Consider the following 19,159-nt stretch of genomic DNA (forward strand, 5'->3'; position numbering starts at 1 on the left):
ATATATATATATATATATATATATATATATATATATATATATATATATATATATATATATATATATATATATATATATATATATATATATATATATTATATAAATAAAAGAAATACTTGGCTTTCAGTGAATTCTAGCTATAAATATACTCCTCCCCCTTAACCCCGCCCCCGATCCCCCTAATCTCCCGAATTCGGAGGTCTCAAGGTTGGCAAGTATGACAGTATCTGTAGTTGCTAAATGCTAACACTGTCCCCGCCCACTTGGTCTTGCTGTGAGTGACAGATGCTCACCACTAGTCTTTCTGATGTCCTCCATGTGGACAACACTAAAAGGTCCAGAAGACATCCGGACACACGTTCCCTGACAATTTAAAATACAGAAAAAAGAATACATTTGTTGTACTGGTTCCTGAGACTTCTTGGACTTTCTGATGTTCAGCCAACCTTTGACCTCCGTAAGAGGCCGCATTTGTGCACCACTTTGAGGATGACGAGACTTCTGAAAAAGCTTGTCCAGCATCTCTGCGCCTCATCTTCCAAATTTAAGTTATTTACTGAAATTGAGTGAGCCTATGGCTTTGCACTTTGTTTGTCAAATATATATGTATATATATATATATATATATATATATATATATATATATATATATATATATATATATATATATATATATATATATATATATATATATATATATATATATATATATATATATATATATATATATATATATATATATATATGTATGTATGTATGTATATATATATATATATATATATATATATATATATATATATATATATATATATATATATATATATATATATATATATATATATATATATATATATATATATATATATATATATATATATATATTGCATTCTATTGTAGTTACTTAGAATTTACAACCCCTTGGCGCTGTTTTGTACTGTTTTTGTACTTACTTTGATTATTATTTCTCAACTGATTGTAAATGTTGAAATTTATAAATAAAGATTTATAATTTTTTTTTTAAAAAGAATACAAAAATAAATAATTAAATACAAAATCTCTGCGCCTCCTCACTGCACCTGTAGATGGCGTGTTGAAGCGCCCTCTGCTAGACACTGCAGGCACTGCTGCTCCAGTCCGATAATGCCACGCAAAGAAATATTGAATCACTGTAAAGTAAACAATTATTTCATGTCATGCCTCTTCATAGTCTTTAAAAATGTACACACAAGTCGTTTTTCTGTATTTTTATTTTATTTACTTCAGTGGTTTCCTTGCTTAACTTCCGGTGTCAATAACGAGGGCAATTGCCAGTGTTGCTATGGTTACGTTGAATTTTGTACGTTTTCAGACACAACGTTGAATACTATTCTGTACCTGTGTGTATATTTAACTGTAAAAATAACAATTGTTGTTTACACTTTCAACAAAGTCAATAATATATATATATATATTTTTTAAAATCAGGCATCTGAGGAGTCGCCTAACCCGTGGAAAGGCGGGCAGAAAACCCCGTCGCTCCGCCTGAAAGCCCTCTTCTCATGATCCGCCATTAGGGTGAACCGCTGGTAAGATGGCGCTCCGAGTTTTCGCTTAATTATATCTAATAAAAGACATTTTAAAGGCCAGACGCGAGGTGACATGTTTGTTTGTGCTTGTCCGGTGCAGGTGGATTGAACGCCAGGATGCAGATATTTGTCAAAACCCTCACGGGGAAGACCATAACCCTCGAGGTGAGCGACGCGGCCGCCGCTCGTCTTCCACGTTTTTCAAGCATCAAAAATGTCCACAAAATGTCGCTGACCTGCTGCTATTTGTGTTCCGCACTCAATGAAACGTCCGCCGCGTCTTAATGTCGGCTAAATGCCGGCTTGGACGCACTTTCGGTCCCGTCGTGTCCTCGAAGCTAAGCTAGCTGCTAGCCGAGCACCGTAAACACGTGCTATCAGCAGCTAGCTTAGCTTCACTTAATAAGTAAACCTTATATCGCTTTCCGCGGGGCAATATTATTCATTAAAGTGCCAAAAATAGGCCTTAAATGGCTTTAAAGAGTGTTGAATTGGGGCTGGGCGATATGGCCTTTAATTTAGGGTTGCAACAACTAAGCGATTAAATCGATTATAAAAATAGTTGGCGATTAATTTAGTCATGATTCGTTGGATCTATGCGCATGCGCAGATTCTACTTTTTTATTTTATTTTTTATAAACCTTTATATATTAACTGCAACATTTACAAACACCCGAGAAACAATAAACAGTAAGTATGGTGCCAGTATGCCGTTTTTTTTCTTCAATACAATATTGGAAAGGATAGAAGTTTGTAGTTTGTGGCTTTTATCCAATTATTAATTGATTAATTAAAGTAATAATCAACAGATTAATCAATTATCAAATTAATTGTAAATTGCAGACCTAATCTCGATATTTTGCCTTAGCCTTGAATGAACACTTGATGCATATAATCACAGCAGTATGATGATCATGTGTCTACATTAAAACATTCTTGTTCTTACTGCATTAATATATGCTCATTTTAAACTTTCATTCAGAGAGGGAAGTCACAACTAAGTCAATTTACCAAAAGTGTATTTGTTAAACAGTTAAGCAGTGGTACAAACATTCATGTCATTTCAAAACAGAAAGTGCCAGATTGTCAAGAGACATTTTAAAACAAGCTATTAATAAAGTACTATCTATCTATCTAGTGCACTTTTGTGCATGATGTCACTAAGATGACATATCAAAACAACACTAAATTAAAGTGCACTTTTTGTACAGAATGCCACTACAATAGTTTAAATCATATAACGTGCATGATGTCACACAAGATATTTCAATAACTGTCAAATAAAAATGATCTGCATACCGTATTTTTCGGATTATAAATCGCACCGGCCGAAAATGCATAATAAAGAAGGGAAAAAACATAAGTCGCATTTTTTGGGCACATTTTTTTAAAAAAACCCAACACCAAGAATAGACATTTGAAAGGTAATTTAAAATAAATAAAGAATAGTGAACAACAGGCTGAATAAGTGTACGTTATATGAGGTATAAATAACCAATGGAGAACGTGCCTGGTATGTTAACGTAACATTATGGTAAGAGTCATTCAAATAACTAACATATAGAACATGCTATACGTTTACCAAACAATCTGTCACTCCTAATCGCTAAATCCCATGAAATCTTATACGTTTAGTCTCTTACGTGAATGAGCTAAATATTTGATATTTTACGGTAATGTGTTAATAATTTCACACATAAGTCGCTCCTGAGTATAAGTCGCACCCCCGGCCAAACTATGAAAAAACTGCGACTTATAGTCCGAAAAATACGGTAATAGGAAATTATATAGTGTATGTCCTTCGCTATGTGGTAGGTTCCAAGGCACATTTTTTTCATTGAAAAAATTCTGAGGCACAACACCAGTAGAAAACATTAAAAAAATGAAACTCAGCAGTCGATATTGACAATAAAAAGTCGTTCTCGCAATTTTTGGATATGAATTCAAACTGTAACCAAGCATGCATCATTATAGCTGCACTCAAGAAGTCAACCTTAGTTCGCTTTCCGCAGGGCAATATTATTCATTAAAGTGTGAAAAATAAGGCCTTAAATGGCTTTAAAGAGTGTTGAATACGACTTATAGAGCAGTGTTTTTCAACCTTTTCTGACCCAAGGCAAAATGCAGAGGCACACCACCAGCAGAAAACATTTAAAAAAATAAAACTCAGCAGTCGATATTGACAATAAAAAGTTGTTCTCTCAATTGGATATGAATTCAAACTGTAACCAAGCATGCATCACTATAGCTGCACTCAAGAAGTCAACCTTAATTCGCCTTCCGTGGGGCAATATTATTCATTAAAGTGTGAAAAATAAGGCTTTAAAGAGTGTTGAATACGACCTATAGAGCAGTGTTTTTCAACCTTTTCTGGCCCAAGGCACATTTTTTTCCATTGAAAAAATTCAGAGACACATCACCAGCAGAAAACATAAAAAAATGAAACTCGGCAGCAAATATTGACAGTAAAAAGTTGTTGTCGCAATTGTTGGATATGACTTTAAACCATAACCAAGCATGCATCAGTGTAGCTCTTGTCTCATAGGTGTACTGTCACATAGTGACATATTTGTACTTTTTTGGTGTTTTCCTGTGTAGTGTTTTAGTTGTCTTGCGCTCTTATCTTTGGTGGCTATTCCTGTTTTGTTGGTATTTTACTGTAGCAGTTTCATGTCTTTCGTATTCCTCCCATCTGCTTTGTTTTTACAACCAAGACTGAGTATCCTTCTTTGTGGGGACATTGTTGATTGTCATATCATGTACGGATGTACTTTGTGGACGCTTTCTGCTCCAAACGCTGCATCGATCAATCAATGTTTACTTATATAGCCCTAAATCACGAGTGTCTCAAAGGGCTGCACAAGCCATGACGACATCAGATCCCACATCAGGGCAAGAACAAACTCAACCCAATGGGACAACAATGAGAAACCTTGGAGGGGACCGCAGATTTAACCCAATTAGGTGAAATGACATCATCTCCCACGGCACACCAGACAATTTCACGGCACAGTGGTTGAAAAACACTGCTATAGAGGCATCTACAATTCATTCATTTACTATTGGTAACAGAAAAGACAGCAAAACAAACCAACTGGGGTAAAAAAATAACTGCATATTAAGATGTCCAAAATTAATGATGTGCAATTTTTGTTAACAGTCTGTTATATTTTGATGTTAACCTAAAATACTACAGTATCGGAAAATGATAATTGCATTTGATAGTTATGTGCATTATAATTAGATTAGTGCTTAACTTGGCCACAGTTAATGTAAACTACTGAACATTATTCTTGTCTAATGCTTACTACAATTTTGTTGAATCAATGACTATCAAATTATTTTAAGTTGCATTAAGTTAGATTTGCTGATGTCTGCAGAAACACTAACCTTCACATGAACATTTTCACCAACTTCACTTCTTTGCATTAAATCTTTGCAGGTTGAGCCTTCGGATACGATCGAAAATGTCAAGGTCAAAATTCAGGACAAAGAAGGCAAGTTTGTTGTAATTTTCCTCTTTGATGACTTTTCTGCATGTCGGCTCTCACATTCTACAGTAAAAAGTTGAAAAGAATAGTATCATGCTAGCTGGCAAATGTTTACATGTAGTGTTCATGAGCAGTTTATTGTTTATCTGGAACAAGTATGTGAACGTAACGACTGCTTCTGTGCAGGAATTCCTCCTGACCAGCAGAGGTTGATCTTCGCTGGGAAGCAGCTGGAAGATGGACGCACTTTGTCAGACTACAACATCCAGAAGGTGAAGAAACTATCTCCATATAGGTGTTTCATATTGGTCCATATCGATAATTATTGATGACATATTTTCCGGACTATAGAGCGCAACGATATTCAAGCTACACCCTCCAAAGTTTGTCTTGACAAAAGTTTCCATATACAGTACACTTCATTCACTAATGGTGTTACAAAAAAGATCAGTTATAATAATACATCATGTTGGATATAACTGATCAAAAATAAAAAAATACTGAAATTCCACCACATAGTGAATTTGCAAACAACTAAAATTAATTAATCTGCTACCCATGAATATACAACAATTCTTCTCAAAAAAAGAGAAATTTAATCTTGGAGAAAAATGTAATTTAAAACATTTATATGCACGTACAACACTTAAGACCTTCAGTATGTGGAATTAAATGATGTAATGGATTAAGCAAAGCAATCAATGTACTAATATGATTCACTTCAAGAAACTCTTCAAACTTAGTGTTTACAAAGAAGAAGAACCATGATAAACATTCTGAATTTATTTCATCCATCCATTCTTTTTCTAAATAATCTTACTCATCTCACCATATGAAATATAACTTACTTCACTGAGTATTATTTATTTATTTTTATTGTGATTACTTATGGAGTATATTGTGAATAAATTGGGAACAGGAAGTGAACAAAAGTTTTAGCAACTGTTATATAAAAGAAAAGGGGTAGGATTAAATAAACTCTGCTTCTTCCTACTCCTTTTTGAACATGTTAAAGAGAAACTGGAAATTGTGATGCATCATGTTGTGCATGCGTGTTCCAAATAAAGTCAAACTCATATTAGCCGCACCGGACTATAAGCCGCAGACATGTCGTGAAATGAGTCGTTTGTAAATGTTTATTTACATACCTTAATTGTGTCCAAACGGTGTCTGTAACACGGCAGTAAAACGGCTGATCAAACAAAACAGAAGTCATCGTCATGGGCCCACTGGCTGCGCAAGTTAGCTCTCCAATCAGCTAAACAGACTCAATAACTCCATGGTGATGTTTTGGTGAATTTGTGAAACTGAAACAATACAAAAAGAATGCCATTGTCAGTTAATAATACTAACACACACTGGTAAATGTGTTGGCATATTAGCTAATGCTGAGGACGCCAGCTTGATTGCATTACGCTAGCCTGTACAAATATGCATGAAAACACTTCTACAGACATCACACATGGGACACTTTAGTAAGAATAGTTTTAGTTATATTGTAAAACTTACAAACGTTGCTTGGAGTGATGAATGAAGAATCCATATGAGTAGAAACGTTATGGACGACTAGAAGACGTTGAAAGCTCAAGTCTAAACAGAAGGACAATGCAGTACCTGCTGTGAGAAAACTTGTCCAGAGGATGGCGCCATTGCACAAACAATAACACAACCTTTCGGTGTTTTTGTTTTTATATGAAGAAAAATCCATAATTTGCCACGTTGTTTCAAAACACATGGTGCTACAGACATCACAAATAGGACTGTTTAGTAAGTAAGAATTGTTTTAGTTATGTTGTTAAACTTACAAACGTTGCTTGGCTTGAAGAATCCATAAGAGTAGAACTGCTATGGATGGCTAGAAGATGGAACGGCGCTTCTACTTCCGGTTGAAAGCTTTAAATGGAAGGACACTGCAGCACCTGCAGTGAGTGAACTCCTCCACAAGATGGTGTCGTAGCACAAACTAACATTTATTTTAAACTATTGACATCATGGCCGTCAGCGAAGAAAAATCCATAAATGAGCCACACTGTTTTATAAGCTGCAGGGTTCAAAGTGTTGGAAAAAGAATTGATGGTATTTAACACCATGTTGTTTGCCCCCCAGGAGTCGACCCTCCACTTGGTGCTGAGGCTGAGAGGCGGGGCCAAGAAGAGGAAGAAGAAGTCCTACACCACGCCCAAGAAGAACAAGCACAAGAGGAAGAAGGTCAAGCTGGCCGTGCTGAAATATTACAAGGTACTCACTTGTCTCTCTCCCAGGATGTTGTGCTCGCCTCTCACTCTTTTTACCCTCCTCTCCCCAGGTGGACGAAAACGGTAAAATCCACCGCCTGAGACGCGAGTGTCCCGCCGACGAGTGCGGCGCCGGCGTGTTCATGGCGAGCCACTTTGACCGCCATTACTGCGGCAAGTGTTGTCTGACTTACTGCTTCAACAAGCCCGAGGACAAGTAAGATGGACTGACTGTTGGGAATAAAGACAAATGTTTCTCATTTCACACCTCATGACTCCTTTGTCCTCACACAACACCTACCTGTGTCTGTCATCACATACTCACATGGCGGAAGAAAAGTAGTTCCCTACAAGATATCAATTATTTACTTTTGTTTCTAACGAGAACCATCTCAAATAACTTAAGTACTGGTATCGATAGATATCAGTATCGATGTGTACATCAACATCCAATGAATCACTTGTGATTGACACTCATCACAATATTACTGTCAAGTCAAAGTTGGACAGAAATGAGTTGAATGTTACATTTATGTAATAGCAGGGTGTACCTCGAATGCAGCTGGGATAGGCTCCAGCACCCTGCGATTCAGAGGGGTATCAAGCGGTAGGAAATGGATGGAGAAAAGTACTTTCCACTGACATGTTAGCATTTTTGCACAGCAATTTTAGTGCTCAAAGCTGACTTTGTGTTGGATATTTAAAGTAATTGTAGTTCACAAGTTGTCAATTACAATCCAACTAAGTGCAATACAAAGTAATAAAGGGTTTAAAATGAGCTCAATGGGCAGAAAATAAGCTTGAGAATTTTCTAATTTACCTGACAATCTTTTAATATGTAAAGTGCTTTTTAAAGTTGACAACTTAGTAAATGGATGGAACTTATTGCTCTATTGGTGGGATGTATCTTGATAGTCACATGACCCTCCTAAATATTCCTTAAGTTTAAGTACTGACAATATTTAGTCCCTGTAGTCATAGAAACGAAATAATATTAGTAGGCTGTGTAATATTTCGGCAGCCAGCAGGGGTCGCTGAGAGCAAACAATCTCGTTTTGTGGAACTTTATTTTGGGGCTGCTGGAATCTGGTCGCTTTTGTTCAGGGTAAAAAACAAAAAGAGTAAAATGTGCAGTTTGAGTACTAAAAATAATATTTACTTGGAATTGTTACAATGGACAAAGTGGATACACGTGAACACAACCAGATGAAGTACAAAACATTTTACATACCACAATATTTCTATACTTGCATATTTCCAAGAGAAAAACACCAAAAAAAAAGGTCACTCGGGCAGAAAAACATTCTGAACTTCAGTTTAGCGCAACCAAATAAATGTAAAAAGATGATTTGTTGGTTCAAATGTGGCTTGTAACTGCTGAACATCCTTGGCAACTGAAGAATAAATCTCAATAAAAACATTTACAAAGTCTGATTGGACGTATGAAGCTCAGTGGGAGGAGCCAAAGCTAAGAAGACACTTTGATCTCCTATTTCCTGTTGAGGTGTTTGTTATAAATAAAGGTCAGCCCCGCCCACTGAGGGTTGTCTCCACCAATGAGATCCTTTAGGACAAGCAAAGCGGACGGTGGACGTCTCCATGGCGACCGCATCCAAGACGACGAGGAAGAGGAAAATCCGAACTGAACTTGTCTTGAAAAGTTTTGGGGGCGGGGAGGGTGAAGGAGGCGGGGCTTTAAAAAGTGTCACCATTGTCATGCGGAGGCCCCGCCTCCTCCTTCCCGCCGAGACAGGACGTCGCCCGCTTGGCTTTCACAGAAAGCGTCACGCCGGGAAAAAGATGTGCGTCCTCGTCCTGACCCGAGGCGCCGTCTTTGGTTGGAAGGTCAGATCTTGATGTCCTGAGACTCCACCATCTTTGCCAGCGTCTTCTTCACGCGCAGGATGGTGAGGCGGGAGGCGGGGCTGTGAGCCCAGCACTCGCACATCAGCTTCAACATGGCGCGCAGACACTGCACACACACACACACACACACAGAATTAGGATACAAAACAGTGAGTGTGTGTCACCAGAGGGGGCGCCGTGTCACCTCATCACTGTTCCAGCGGTTTGACACGGTGGGTCGCAGTCCCTTCACACACACCACCTCCAACATGTCCTCGTACGACGGCTCACACGGCACCACGTCGAAATACGGCAGCTGGTAGTCCTCCACCATCCCTGCACGCACGCACGCACACACACACACACACACACACACACACACACACACACACACACACACACACACACACACACACACACACACACACACACACACACACACACACACACACACACACACACACACACACACACACACACACACACACACACACACACACACACACACACACACACACACACACACACACACATACTGGTTATCATTTGGAATGGAGACCAAGTTTTTGATCATGACTTGTGGGGACCAGCCTTTCTACAGGTTGTGGAGGCATAAAAAAAGAGGTAAAATGTCCACTGCCCAGTTAGCTCATACACGTCTTTAAATCTCTGGATTGATAAAGTAATCATTCTTACTGGGGACCCTGGGGAAAAATAGTTCATATGCTTCATGGGGACCAAATTTAAATCATTTTGCATAATTCACACACATTTGTACGTGACTACTGAGGACCACTTAAAAAAAAAGAAAAAAAAAAGTTCTAATTAAATATATTAAAAATCACTTAGGCATCTTCAGAATGGATCTGACTATCATTTAAAAAGGTTTCCCTTTAGGGGACCTGTTTTTTTGTCCCCATACCGTCAGAGGTCCCAGAGCGATGTCCCCATTAAGTAAGCATTGCCATAATGCACGCACACACACACACACACACACACACACACACACACACACACACACACACACACACACACACACATAACTAGTAGTAGTACCTCCAGTGACACAGCGTCGAGTGTAAGTAGTAGTAGTAGTAGTAGTATAGATAGTAGTAGTAGTAGTAGTAGTAGTACCTCCAGTGACACAGCGTCGTGTGTAAGTAGTAGTAGTAGTAGTAGTATAGATAGTAGTAGTAGTAGAAGTAGTACCTCCAGTGACACAGCGTCGTGTCATCTCCCAGACGACCAGAGCGTAACTGTACATGTCAGCCATGATGTAAGCCTGGAACTGGTTCTTCTTCAGGCTCTCATCCAGAACCTCAGGTGCCATGTAGCGCCTGGTACCCACTCGTGTACTCAGTGGCACGTCCACCTCACTCGTGTCGCTATGGAAACACACACACACACCCGTCACCTCACCGCCACTCTGACACTGACTGTGTGTGTGTGTGAGTGTGTGTGTGATGGTGTGTGTGTGTGTGTGTGTGTGTGTGTGTGTGTGTGAGTGAGTGAGAGTCAGTGAATGAATGGGTGAGTGAGTGAGTGAGTCAAAGTGTGTGAGTGAATGAATGAATGAAAGAATGTTTGTGTGACAGTGTGAGTGAGTGAGTCACATAGTATGTGAGAGTGTGTGTGAGTGACGGAGTGAGTGAATGAGTGAGAGTGTGTGTGAGTGACAGAGTGAGAGTCAGTGAATGAATGGGAGAGTGAGTGAGTCAAAGTGTGTGAGTGAATGAATGAAAGAATGAGTGTGACAGTGTGAGTGAGTGAGTGAGTCAGTGAGTCACATAGTATGTGAGAGAGTGTGCGACAGTGTGTGAGTGACTGAGTGAGAGTGTGTGAGTGAATGAATGAGTGAGAGTGTTTGACAGTGTGAGTGACAGAGTGAGAGTCAGTGAATGAGTGAGTGCGTCAAAGTGTGTGAGTGAATGAATGAAAGAATGAGTGCGTAACAGTGTGAGTGAGTGAGTGAGTGAATAAATGAGTGAGTGAGTCACATAGTATGTGAGAGAGTGTGTGACAGTGTGTGAATGACTGAGTGAGTGTGTGTGTGAGTGAATGAATGAGTGAGAGTGTGTGAGTGTGAGTGTGTGACAGTGTGTGAGTGACAGAGTGAGAGTCAGTAAATTAGTGGGTGAGTGTGTGTGTGTGAGTGAGTGAGTGAATGAAATAATGATAGTGTGCGACAGTGTGAGTGAGTGAGTAAATGAATTAGTGAGTGAGTGACAGTGTGAGTGAATGAGAATGTCAGACTCTAAGTGTGAGTGACAGAGTGAGAGTCAGTAAATTAGTGTGTGAGTGAGTGAGTGAGTGAGTGAGTGAGTGAGTGAGTGAAAGTGAATGAATGAAATGAGAGTGTGCGACAGTGTGAGTGGGTGATTGAGTGAGTGAATAAATGAGTTAGTGAGTGAGAGTGTGTGACAGTGTGAGTGACAGAGTGAGAGTGAGTGAATGAGTGTGTAAGTGACTGAGTGAGTAAGTGTGTGAATGAATGAATGAGGAGAGTGAGTTTGAACCTGTTGAACTTGACGGCGAGGCCGAGGTCGGCGATGCAGCAGGCGCCGTTCTTCTTGATGAGGATGTTCTTGCTCTTCAGGTCGCGGTGGGCGATGGCGGGCTTGCCCTGCGTGCCGTAGATCTCCGTGTGCAGGTGGCACAGACCGCAGGCGGTGGAGTACGCCAACCTCAGCAGCGTGTGCGTGTCCAGCGTGGTCGTCCTCAGGTAGTCGTACAGAGAGCCGTTCTCGTGGTAATCCGTGATGAGGAACAGCTGCGTGAAGGCGCCCGTGCCCTTGATGTCGGCCGCGATGAAGCCTGTCAATGATGGAGTCATCATCATCATCAGTGATGTCATCACCACCAGTGACGTCATCATCATAGATGTCATCATTATCATCAGTGATGTCGTCATCTAGTAATGTCATCATTGACATAGTCATCAGTGATGTCGTTATCATCATTAGTGACATAATCAGTGATGTCGTCCACAAAAGTGAGGTCGTCATCATCAGTGGTGTCATCATCATCATCACCACCAGTGGCGTCATCATCATCACCAGTGATGTCATCATTATCATCAGTGATGTCGTCATCTAGTAATGTCATCATTGACATAGTCATCAGTGATGTCGTTACCATCGTTAGTGACATAATCAGTGATGTCGTCCACAAAAGTGAGGTCGTCATCAGTGGCGTCATCATCATCACCACCAGTGACGTCATCATCATAGATGTCGTCATTATCATCAGTGATGTCGTCATCTAGTAATGTCATCAGTGATGTCGTTATCATCATTAGTGACATAATCAGTGATGTCGTCCACAAAGTGAGGTCGTCATCATCAGTGGTGTCATCATCATCACCACCAGTGACGTCATCATTATCAGTGATGTCGTATTCTAGTAATGCCATCATTGACATAGTCATCAGTGATGTCGTTATCATCGTTAGTGACATAATCAGTAATGTCGTCCACAAAAGTGAGGTCGTCATCAGTGGCATCATCATCATCACCACCAGTGACGTCATCGTCATCACCAACAGTGACGTCATCATCATAGATGTCATTATTATCATCAGTGACGTCGTCATCTAGTAATGTCATCATTGACATAGTCATCAGTGATGTCGTTATCATCATTAGTGACATAATCGGTGATGTCGTCCACAAAAGTGAGGTCGTCATCATCATCATCATAGATATCATCATCATCAGTGATGTCGTCATCTAGCAATGTCATCATTGATATAGTCATCAGTGATGTCATTATCATCATTAGTGGCATAATCAGTGATGTCGTTCACAAGTGAGGTCGTCATCATCAGTGATGTCAACATCACCAGTAACGATATCATTAGTGACGTCATCATCATCAGTGACGTCAACATCACATGACCAGTAACAACATCATTAATGACGATATCATCATCATGAGTGACGACATCATCATCACCAGTGACGTCATCATCATCATCACCAGCAGTGACGTCATCATTGTCATCAGTGATGTCATCATCTAGTAATGTCATTATTGACAGTCAACAGTGATGTCGTTATCATCATTAGTGACATCATCAGTGGTGTCATCATAATCAGTGATGTCAAAATCCACAGTAACAATATCATTAGTGACGTCATCATAATCAGTGATGTCAACATCACATGACCAGTTACAATATCATTAGTGACATCATCATCAGTGACGATATCATCATCATGAGTGACGATATGATCATCATCAGCGATGATATCATGCGTGGATGCAGATTCCCGGTATAGTTAATAGTTGATGAGCACATGATGTCAGTTACCAAGGATGTTGTCGTGTCTCATCAGGACCGTCTGGTAGATTTCGGTCTCTCTGAACCAGCTGGCCTCCTCGCGGGTGAAGAAGACTTTGACTGCCACCTTCTCTCCCCTCCAGCGGCCCAGCCACACCTCGCCGTAGCGACCTTTCCCGATCTGACGCACCATCTGGATCTGCTTGGCGATGGTACGCTGAACCTGGTGGCCGTGGCAGGAGTCACGTTGTCACGTCGCCGTCAAACCACACATCAACATGGCTGCCAAAAGTGGTGCGGTGTCGTGTTCCTACCAGCAGGGGGAGCCCAGAGCCGCTGCCAGAGCTCTGGGATTGGTGGATGAGGTCTTTGAGGGACTCCCCAGCGGGGATGAACACTTCCTGTTCCACGTCTTTGTGATAGCACTGACGCTCACTCTGCCACTTATACCTGACACACACACACACACACACAGTTAAAGGTGTGTCACGGTTGCCATGGTGATGCTGAGGCGTTACCTGTAGTAACAGACCACAGTGACACAGATGAGCGTGCAGCAGCACACCGTCATGGAGACCAGGAAGGCCAACCAGTGGGGGCTGCCTTCTGCAAACAAGATGGAGGTAGGCGATTAGTTTCCATTAAAATACTTTGTCTCAGTACACTTCAATAAGTACACTGTGTGCTGTATAGTACTGTCCCCGATACATTACTGTAATTGCACACTTACTGATACGATGTTAATATCATTTAGCTTCTTCATAATGAAATGGAGATGGAGAATTATCAGCACATGAAATATCTTTCTCTATTTTTCCATTGTAGAATCATTCTAAATGAATTTATTGTGACGTATTCTGGCTTGTGTGCACTCCTGCTTCAAACCAAGTGTCACTTTTTGACTGGTAGCTCCTCCCCTTTCCACTTCAAAGCCAAGACGGCGACTATGGGGACGTTTCGAGTGCGACATCTTGTAGTACTTCTGACTGTGAGCGCACTTAAATAGCAAGTGTAAGTACCAGAAGGCTCCTGCGGGGGCAGTGTGGGCTGCAGGTCTCGATTGCAGAAGTCCGTGTTGCAGCACTCGATGGTCCTCCTGGTCTGAGCGTTGGGAGAGTCCTGTCCATTAAACACACACATTTATTGATCATATCGGCATGATCAATCCTGTCTTGCTGTGTGTGTGTGTGTGTGTGTGTGTACCTTGCACTGGAAGTGTGAGCCTTCGTACTTCATGCAGCCCGAGGTGAGGATGGGCTCGCCGTGCTCGTCCTCCTCGATGATGGCGAAGCACTGACCGTTGGTTCTGCGGAACAAGTGCAATCGAATTTACTTCCGCCTTCTGAAACGCTTGAAGAGCAGAAGTACTTTTTTCCTGCGCTTTGAACCCTGTGGCTTATAAAACGGTGCGGCTAATTATGGATTTTTCGTCGCTATAAAAACAACAACAAAAACACCAAAAATTTGTGTTATTGTTTGTGCAATGGCGCCATCCTTTGGACGAGTTTTCTCACAGCAAGTACTGCATTGTCCTTCTGTTTAGACTGAGCTTTCAACGTCTTCTAGTCGTCCATAGCGTTTCTACTTCTATGGATTCTTCATTCGTCACGCCGAGCAACGTTTATAAGTTTTACAATATAACCAAAACAATTCCTACTTATGAAAGTGTCCCACATGTGATGTCTGTAGGAGTGTTTTCATGCATATTTGTAAGTGCTATCGTAATGTAATGAAACCAGCATCATTAGCATTAACTAATATGCTAACAGGTGTACGAGTGTCTGTGTTAGTATTATTAACTTACAATGGCATTCTTTTTGTATTGTTTCAGTTTCCCAAATTTCTCAGTAAATGCACCAAAACGTCATCATGGAGTTATTGAGTCTGTTGGAGAGCTAGCTTCCGCAGCTAGTGGGTCCATGACGATGACTTCTGTTTTGTTTGATCAGCCGTTTTACTGCCGTGTTGCAGACAATTAAGTTGTGTAAATAAACACTGACTAAATATTTCTGTGTAAATACCGTATTTTTCGGACTATAAGTCACTCTGGAGTTTAAGTCGCACAGGCCGAAAATGCATAATAAAGAAGGAAAAAAACATATATAAGTCGCACTGGAGTATAAGTCGCATTTTTGGGAAATTTATTTGATAAAACCCAACACCAAGAATAGACATTTGAAAGGCAATTTAAAATAAATAAAGAATAGTGAACAACAGGCGGAATAAGTGTACGTTATATGAGGCATAAATAACCAACTGAGAACGTGCCTGGTATGTTAACGTAACATATTATGGTAAGAGTCATTCAAATAACTACAACATATAGAACATGCTATACGTTTACCAAACAATCTGTCACTCCTAATCGCTAAATCCCATGAAATCTTATACGTCTAGTCTCTTACGTGAATGAGCTAAATAATATTATTTGATATTTTACGCTAATGTGTTAATCATTTCACACATAAGTCGCTCCTGAGTATAAGTCGCAACCCCGGTCAAACTATGAAAAAAACTGCGACTTATAGTCCGAAAAATACGGTATATAATTGGTCCAAAGGTTTAACCAACACGTGTACAAGAATATTTCACATGTCTTTACTGTGTATATAATTGAACAGTGTTTATGTTGTGTACAAGGTGTATTTATAATATGTTGTGCAGAGGAAATTTCATAATTTTTGGAAGCTCATCTTGTATTTGACATTGTTTATAGGGTTAGGCGCAATAAGTGTTCAACTTCAGTGGTTCTTAACTTGGGTTCGATCGAACCCTAGGGGTTCGGTGAGTGGGCCTCAGGGGTTCGGCGGAGGTCAAAACACACCCGACTCATCGTGTAAATACAAATTCCCCCTATCGGCGTATTATGGATACGGCAACAGCTGACTGGTTTGCAGGTGTGTAATTTGTTGTGAGTTTATGCACTGTGTTGGTTTTGTTGTTTGAACAAGGTGATGTTCATGCACGGTTCATTTTATGCACTAGTAAAAAAACATGGTAACACTTTAGTATGGGGAACATATTCACCATTAATTAGTTGCTTATTAACATACAAATTAGTAACATATTGGCTCCTAACTAGTCATTATTAAGTATGGCCTAACCCTCTAATCCTGACCCTAACCCTAACCAAATAACTCTAAATTAAGTCTTTATTACTTAGAATATGTTCCCCTTGTGTCCAAATAACTCAAAATTAAGTCTTTGTTACTTAGAATATGTTCCCCATACTAAAGTGTTACCAAAAACATGTAACTTTGTCTTGAATTTGAAAAAAAACAAACATTTTATTTTTCACTAAAGAAGGGTTCGGTGAATTCGCATATGAAACTGGTGGGGTTCGGTACCTCCAACAAGGTTAAGAACCACTGGTCTAAACCCTTTCGGTCTGCAACATTTTCAATTTATGAATGTACAACTGTTTGTTTATTTTGTTGACCACTGACCGAAGAAATAATAAACTAAACTATATCCACAGCTTAGTCTGGTGCAGGTAATATACAGATTTTTTTATGGGTGTGGCTTATTTCCCGGCGCGCTCTATAGTCCGGGAAATATGGTAGTCGTTGGGACTCACTGGCACGTGTTGTTGGTGGCGTCTTCAGGACAGTGTCCAGAGCAGTAGCAGCTGAGGAAACGGGCGGCGTCCTCGGGCGCGATGGTGGAATCCTCGCCGGGCCGCCGGATCTCCGGCTTCACGCCCGTGCCCTGAAGGACGTGGTCGGGATTCTGACCTGCGGCTGGAAAGAGAAACAAAGGTGCGGTCAGCAGCAGACTGACATGGTAGGACATGTGACACATCCTACTCCAAATACCCAGGAGGAGTCTTCCTCCTCCATCTTTCTTATCTCATTCCTGCGTTCTGTCTTCTGCATTCCATCCTCACAGCAACAACATGCTGACATGTAAGGACATGTACTCACGCACAACACACACACATGCACACACACTTCCAGCTGCCTGGTCGGCATAGCAACGTGCACACACAGGCTCGCACACACTAAAAACTAACATTTTTCATCATGTTTGTAAAGATGATGAAAAATGTTAGTTTTGCCGTAAATGTTATTCATGTGTCTCCAAAGTGTACAATAAAATATGTTAATGAGCACTTTTATGACATGTTTTACTTGTTTTAACTCCATCGTGTGTGCACACTACGGTGGAAAGAAAGTGTGTGTGTTTGGAAAAGGCTGCAGTGTGTGTGCGCGCTTGATTGAGCGCCAGTCAGAGCGGAGACTGAGGTCTGGCATGGAGCACGCTGGGTAATCGCACACTTAAAGGCACAGTGTCATGTTTATTTACGTGAAGAACAACTTGCTGTGTGAAAATGTATGAAATGAAATGTAAAACATATTTGTTATTAATCAAATTGTCCTGCACATTGATGAGAATAAATATTTTGTTAATACAATTGAAAATATTAAATCAAACTACTTTGAAGACTAGAAAAATAACAATTGTTGTTAGTTCTTGCTTCCTAAAATTAAACTTTACCATGAAAATATGATGATTTAACCTCTTAAGGCCCAAGCTGTTTGTTTACATGCTTTTTTTTAAATTTCTCATTGCTATTTGGGCTTCTTGGACCCTAATTACAATAAAAACTAAGAATCATCTTTTGATGTGATGTACTTAGTCCATAAGTACACAGGTGTGTACTTCATGTTTAGTGACATGCTAATTCTTATTTTTACACTTTTTTGTATGTTATACTCTTCTGACACCACTAGATGGCAGTATAAGTGTCCACATAAGCGGCCATAAGACCCCAATTCAGTAGTGTACACAATTTTGGAAATAAGAGCTAAAAGGTGCTGTCCACGCATGTGGCCACTAAGCCTTTAGAGGTTTTAAAGGAGAACTACACTCATTATTCATATACTCTGAAAAATGTGGACCATTCCACAAGTCACATGACCCACAGGAAGTTACATTATTCGCATCCTCTGCAGGCCATGAAAAGAACACTCATTTATTATTCCATCACACAGTATTTACACTATATCTACATTATTTGTTATGTTATTTATTCTGTTATTTTGTAGAATGACTGTAATGTGTTAGGTGTCAATATGTTTGCATAAATGTATTTAATAATTAACTATAATTAATAATAATATGGTAAAATCCTGTTACATGAATAAGTCAGCTTCAGCTTAGGAACTTGTTATGCTCATGCACATAATCATGTTTCATCAATCATATATTAACGTTGTTGCCCTAGGGTAAACTGGATAACACATGGCACACTGACAAAGCTTAACCTATTGTTACTATAACAATCTACAAGGTTAATACAGGTTGCTTCTCTTTCTTCCCCTCCATTTTTCGGCATTCTTTTGTATCTCTAGTTATCATTACGTATATGTATTGTTGCATTTGAACAACTGTATTGTTGATAATAGAGGTAAATTATTGGTATTGTTCATTATTAAAGGCCTACTGAAACCCACTACTACCGACCACGCAGTCTGATAGTTTATATATTAATGATGAAATCTTAACATTGCAACACATGCCAATACGGCCGGGTTAACTTATAAAGTGACATTTAAAATTTCCCGGGAAATATCCGGCTGAAACGTCGCGGTATGATGACGTATGCGCGTGACGAAGTCAGTTTAACGGAAGTTATGGTACCCCGTAGAATCCTATACAAAAAGCTCTGTTTTCATTTCATAATTCCACAGTATTCTGGACATCTTTTGCAATTTGTTTAATGAACAATGAAGGCTGCAA

General features: G+C 39.9%; 2 protein-coding genes across 2 annotated transcripts in view; one reads left to right on the forward strand and one right to left on the reverse strand.

Moving 5' to 3' along the window:
* The first annotated feature begins 1,500 nt into the window (after positions 1–1,500).
* rps27a (ribosomal protein S27a) lies at positions 1,501–7,555 on the forward strand. The gene is made up of 6 exons (XM_062059454.1): positions 1,501–1,565; positions 1,666–1,730; positions 5,008–5,062; positions 5,243–5,328; positions 7,163–7,294; positions 7,362–7,555. The coding sequence occupies exons 2-6, from the start codon at positions 1,683–1,685 to the stop codon at positions 7,509–7,511; spliced, it is 471 nt and encodes a 156-aa protein (XP_061915438.1). The 5' UTR covers positions 1,501–1,565; positions 1,666–1,682; the 3' UTR covers positions 7,512–7,555.
* An 869-nt stretch (positions 7,556–8,424) lies between these two features.
* Positions 8,425–19,159, reverse strand: part of LOC133657761 (bone morphogenetic protein receptor type-1A-like) — a 56,471-nt gene continuing 45,736 nt past the window's right edge. Inside the window, exons 4-13 of the mRNA XM_062059457.1 lie at positions 16,995–17,157; positions 14,621–14,723; positions 14,437–14,536; positions 13,936–14,023; positions 13,732–13,867; positions 13,448–13,640; positions 11,652–11,949; positions 10,345–10,520; positions 9,341–9,471; positions 8,425–9,262 (exon numbers count right to left, since the gene is read on the reverse strand). Coding sequence (XP_061915441.1) covers positions 9,137–9,262; positions 9,341–9,471; positions 10,345–10,520; positions 11,652–11,949; positions 13,448–13,640; positions 13,732–13,867; positions 13,936–14,023; positions 14,437–14,536; positions 14,621–14,723; positions 16,995–17,157 — 1,514 coding nt within the window. The 3' untranslated portion in view covers positions 8,425–9,136. The remainder of the gene's footprint in view (positions 9,263–9,340; positions 9,472–10,344; positions 10,521–11,651; positions 11,950–13,447; positions 13,641–13,731; positions 13,868–13,935; positions 14,024–14,436; positions 14,537–14,620; positions 14,724–16,994; positions 17,158–19,159) is intronic.

Source organism: Entelurus aequoreus, linkage group LG09 (genome assembly GCF_033978785.1).
Source record: "Entelurus aequoreus isolate RoL-2023_Sb linkage group LG09, RoL_Eaeq_v1.1, whole genome shotgun sequence".
Taxonomy (NCBI): Eukaryota; Metazoa; Chordata; class Actinopteri; order Syngnathiformes; family Syngnathidae; genus Entelurus; species Entelurus aequoreus.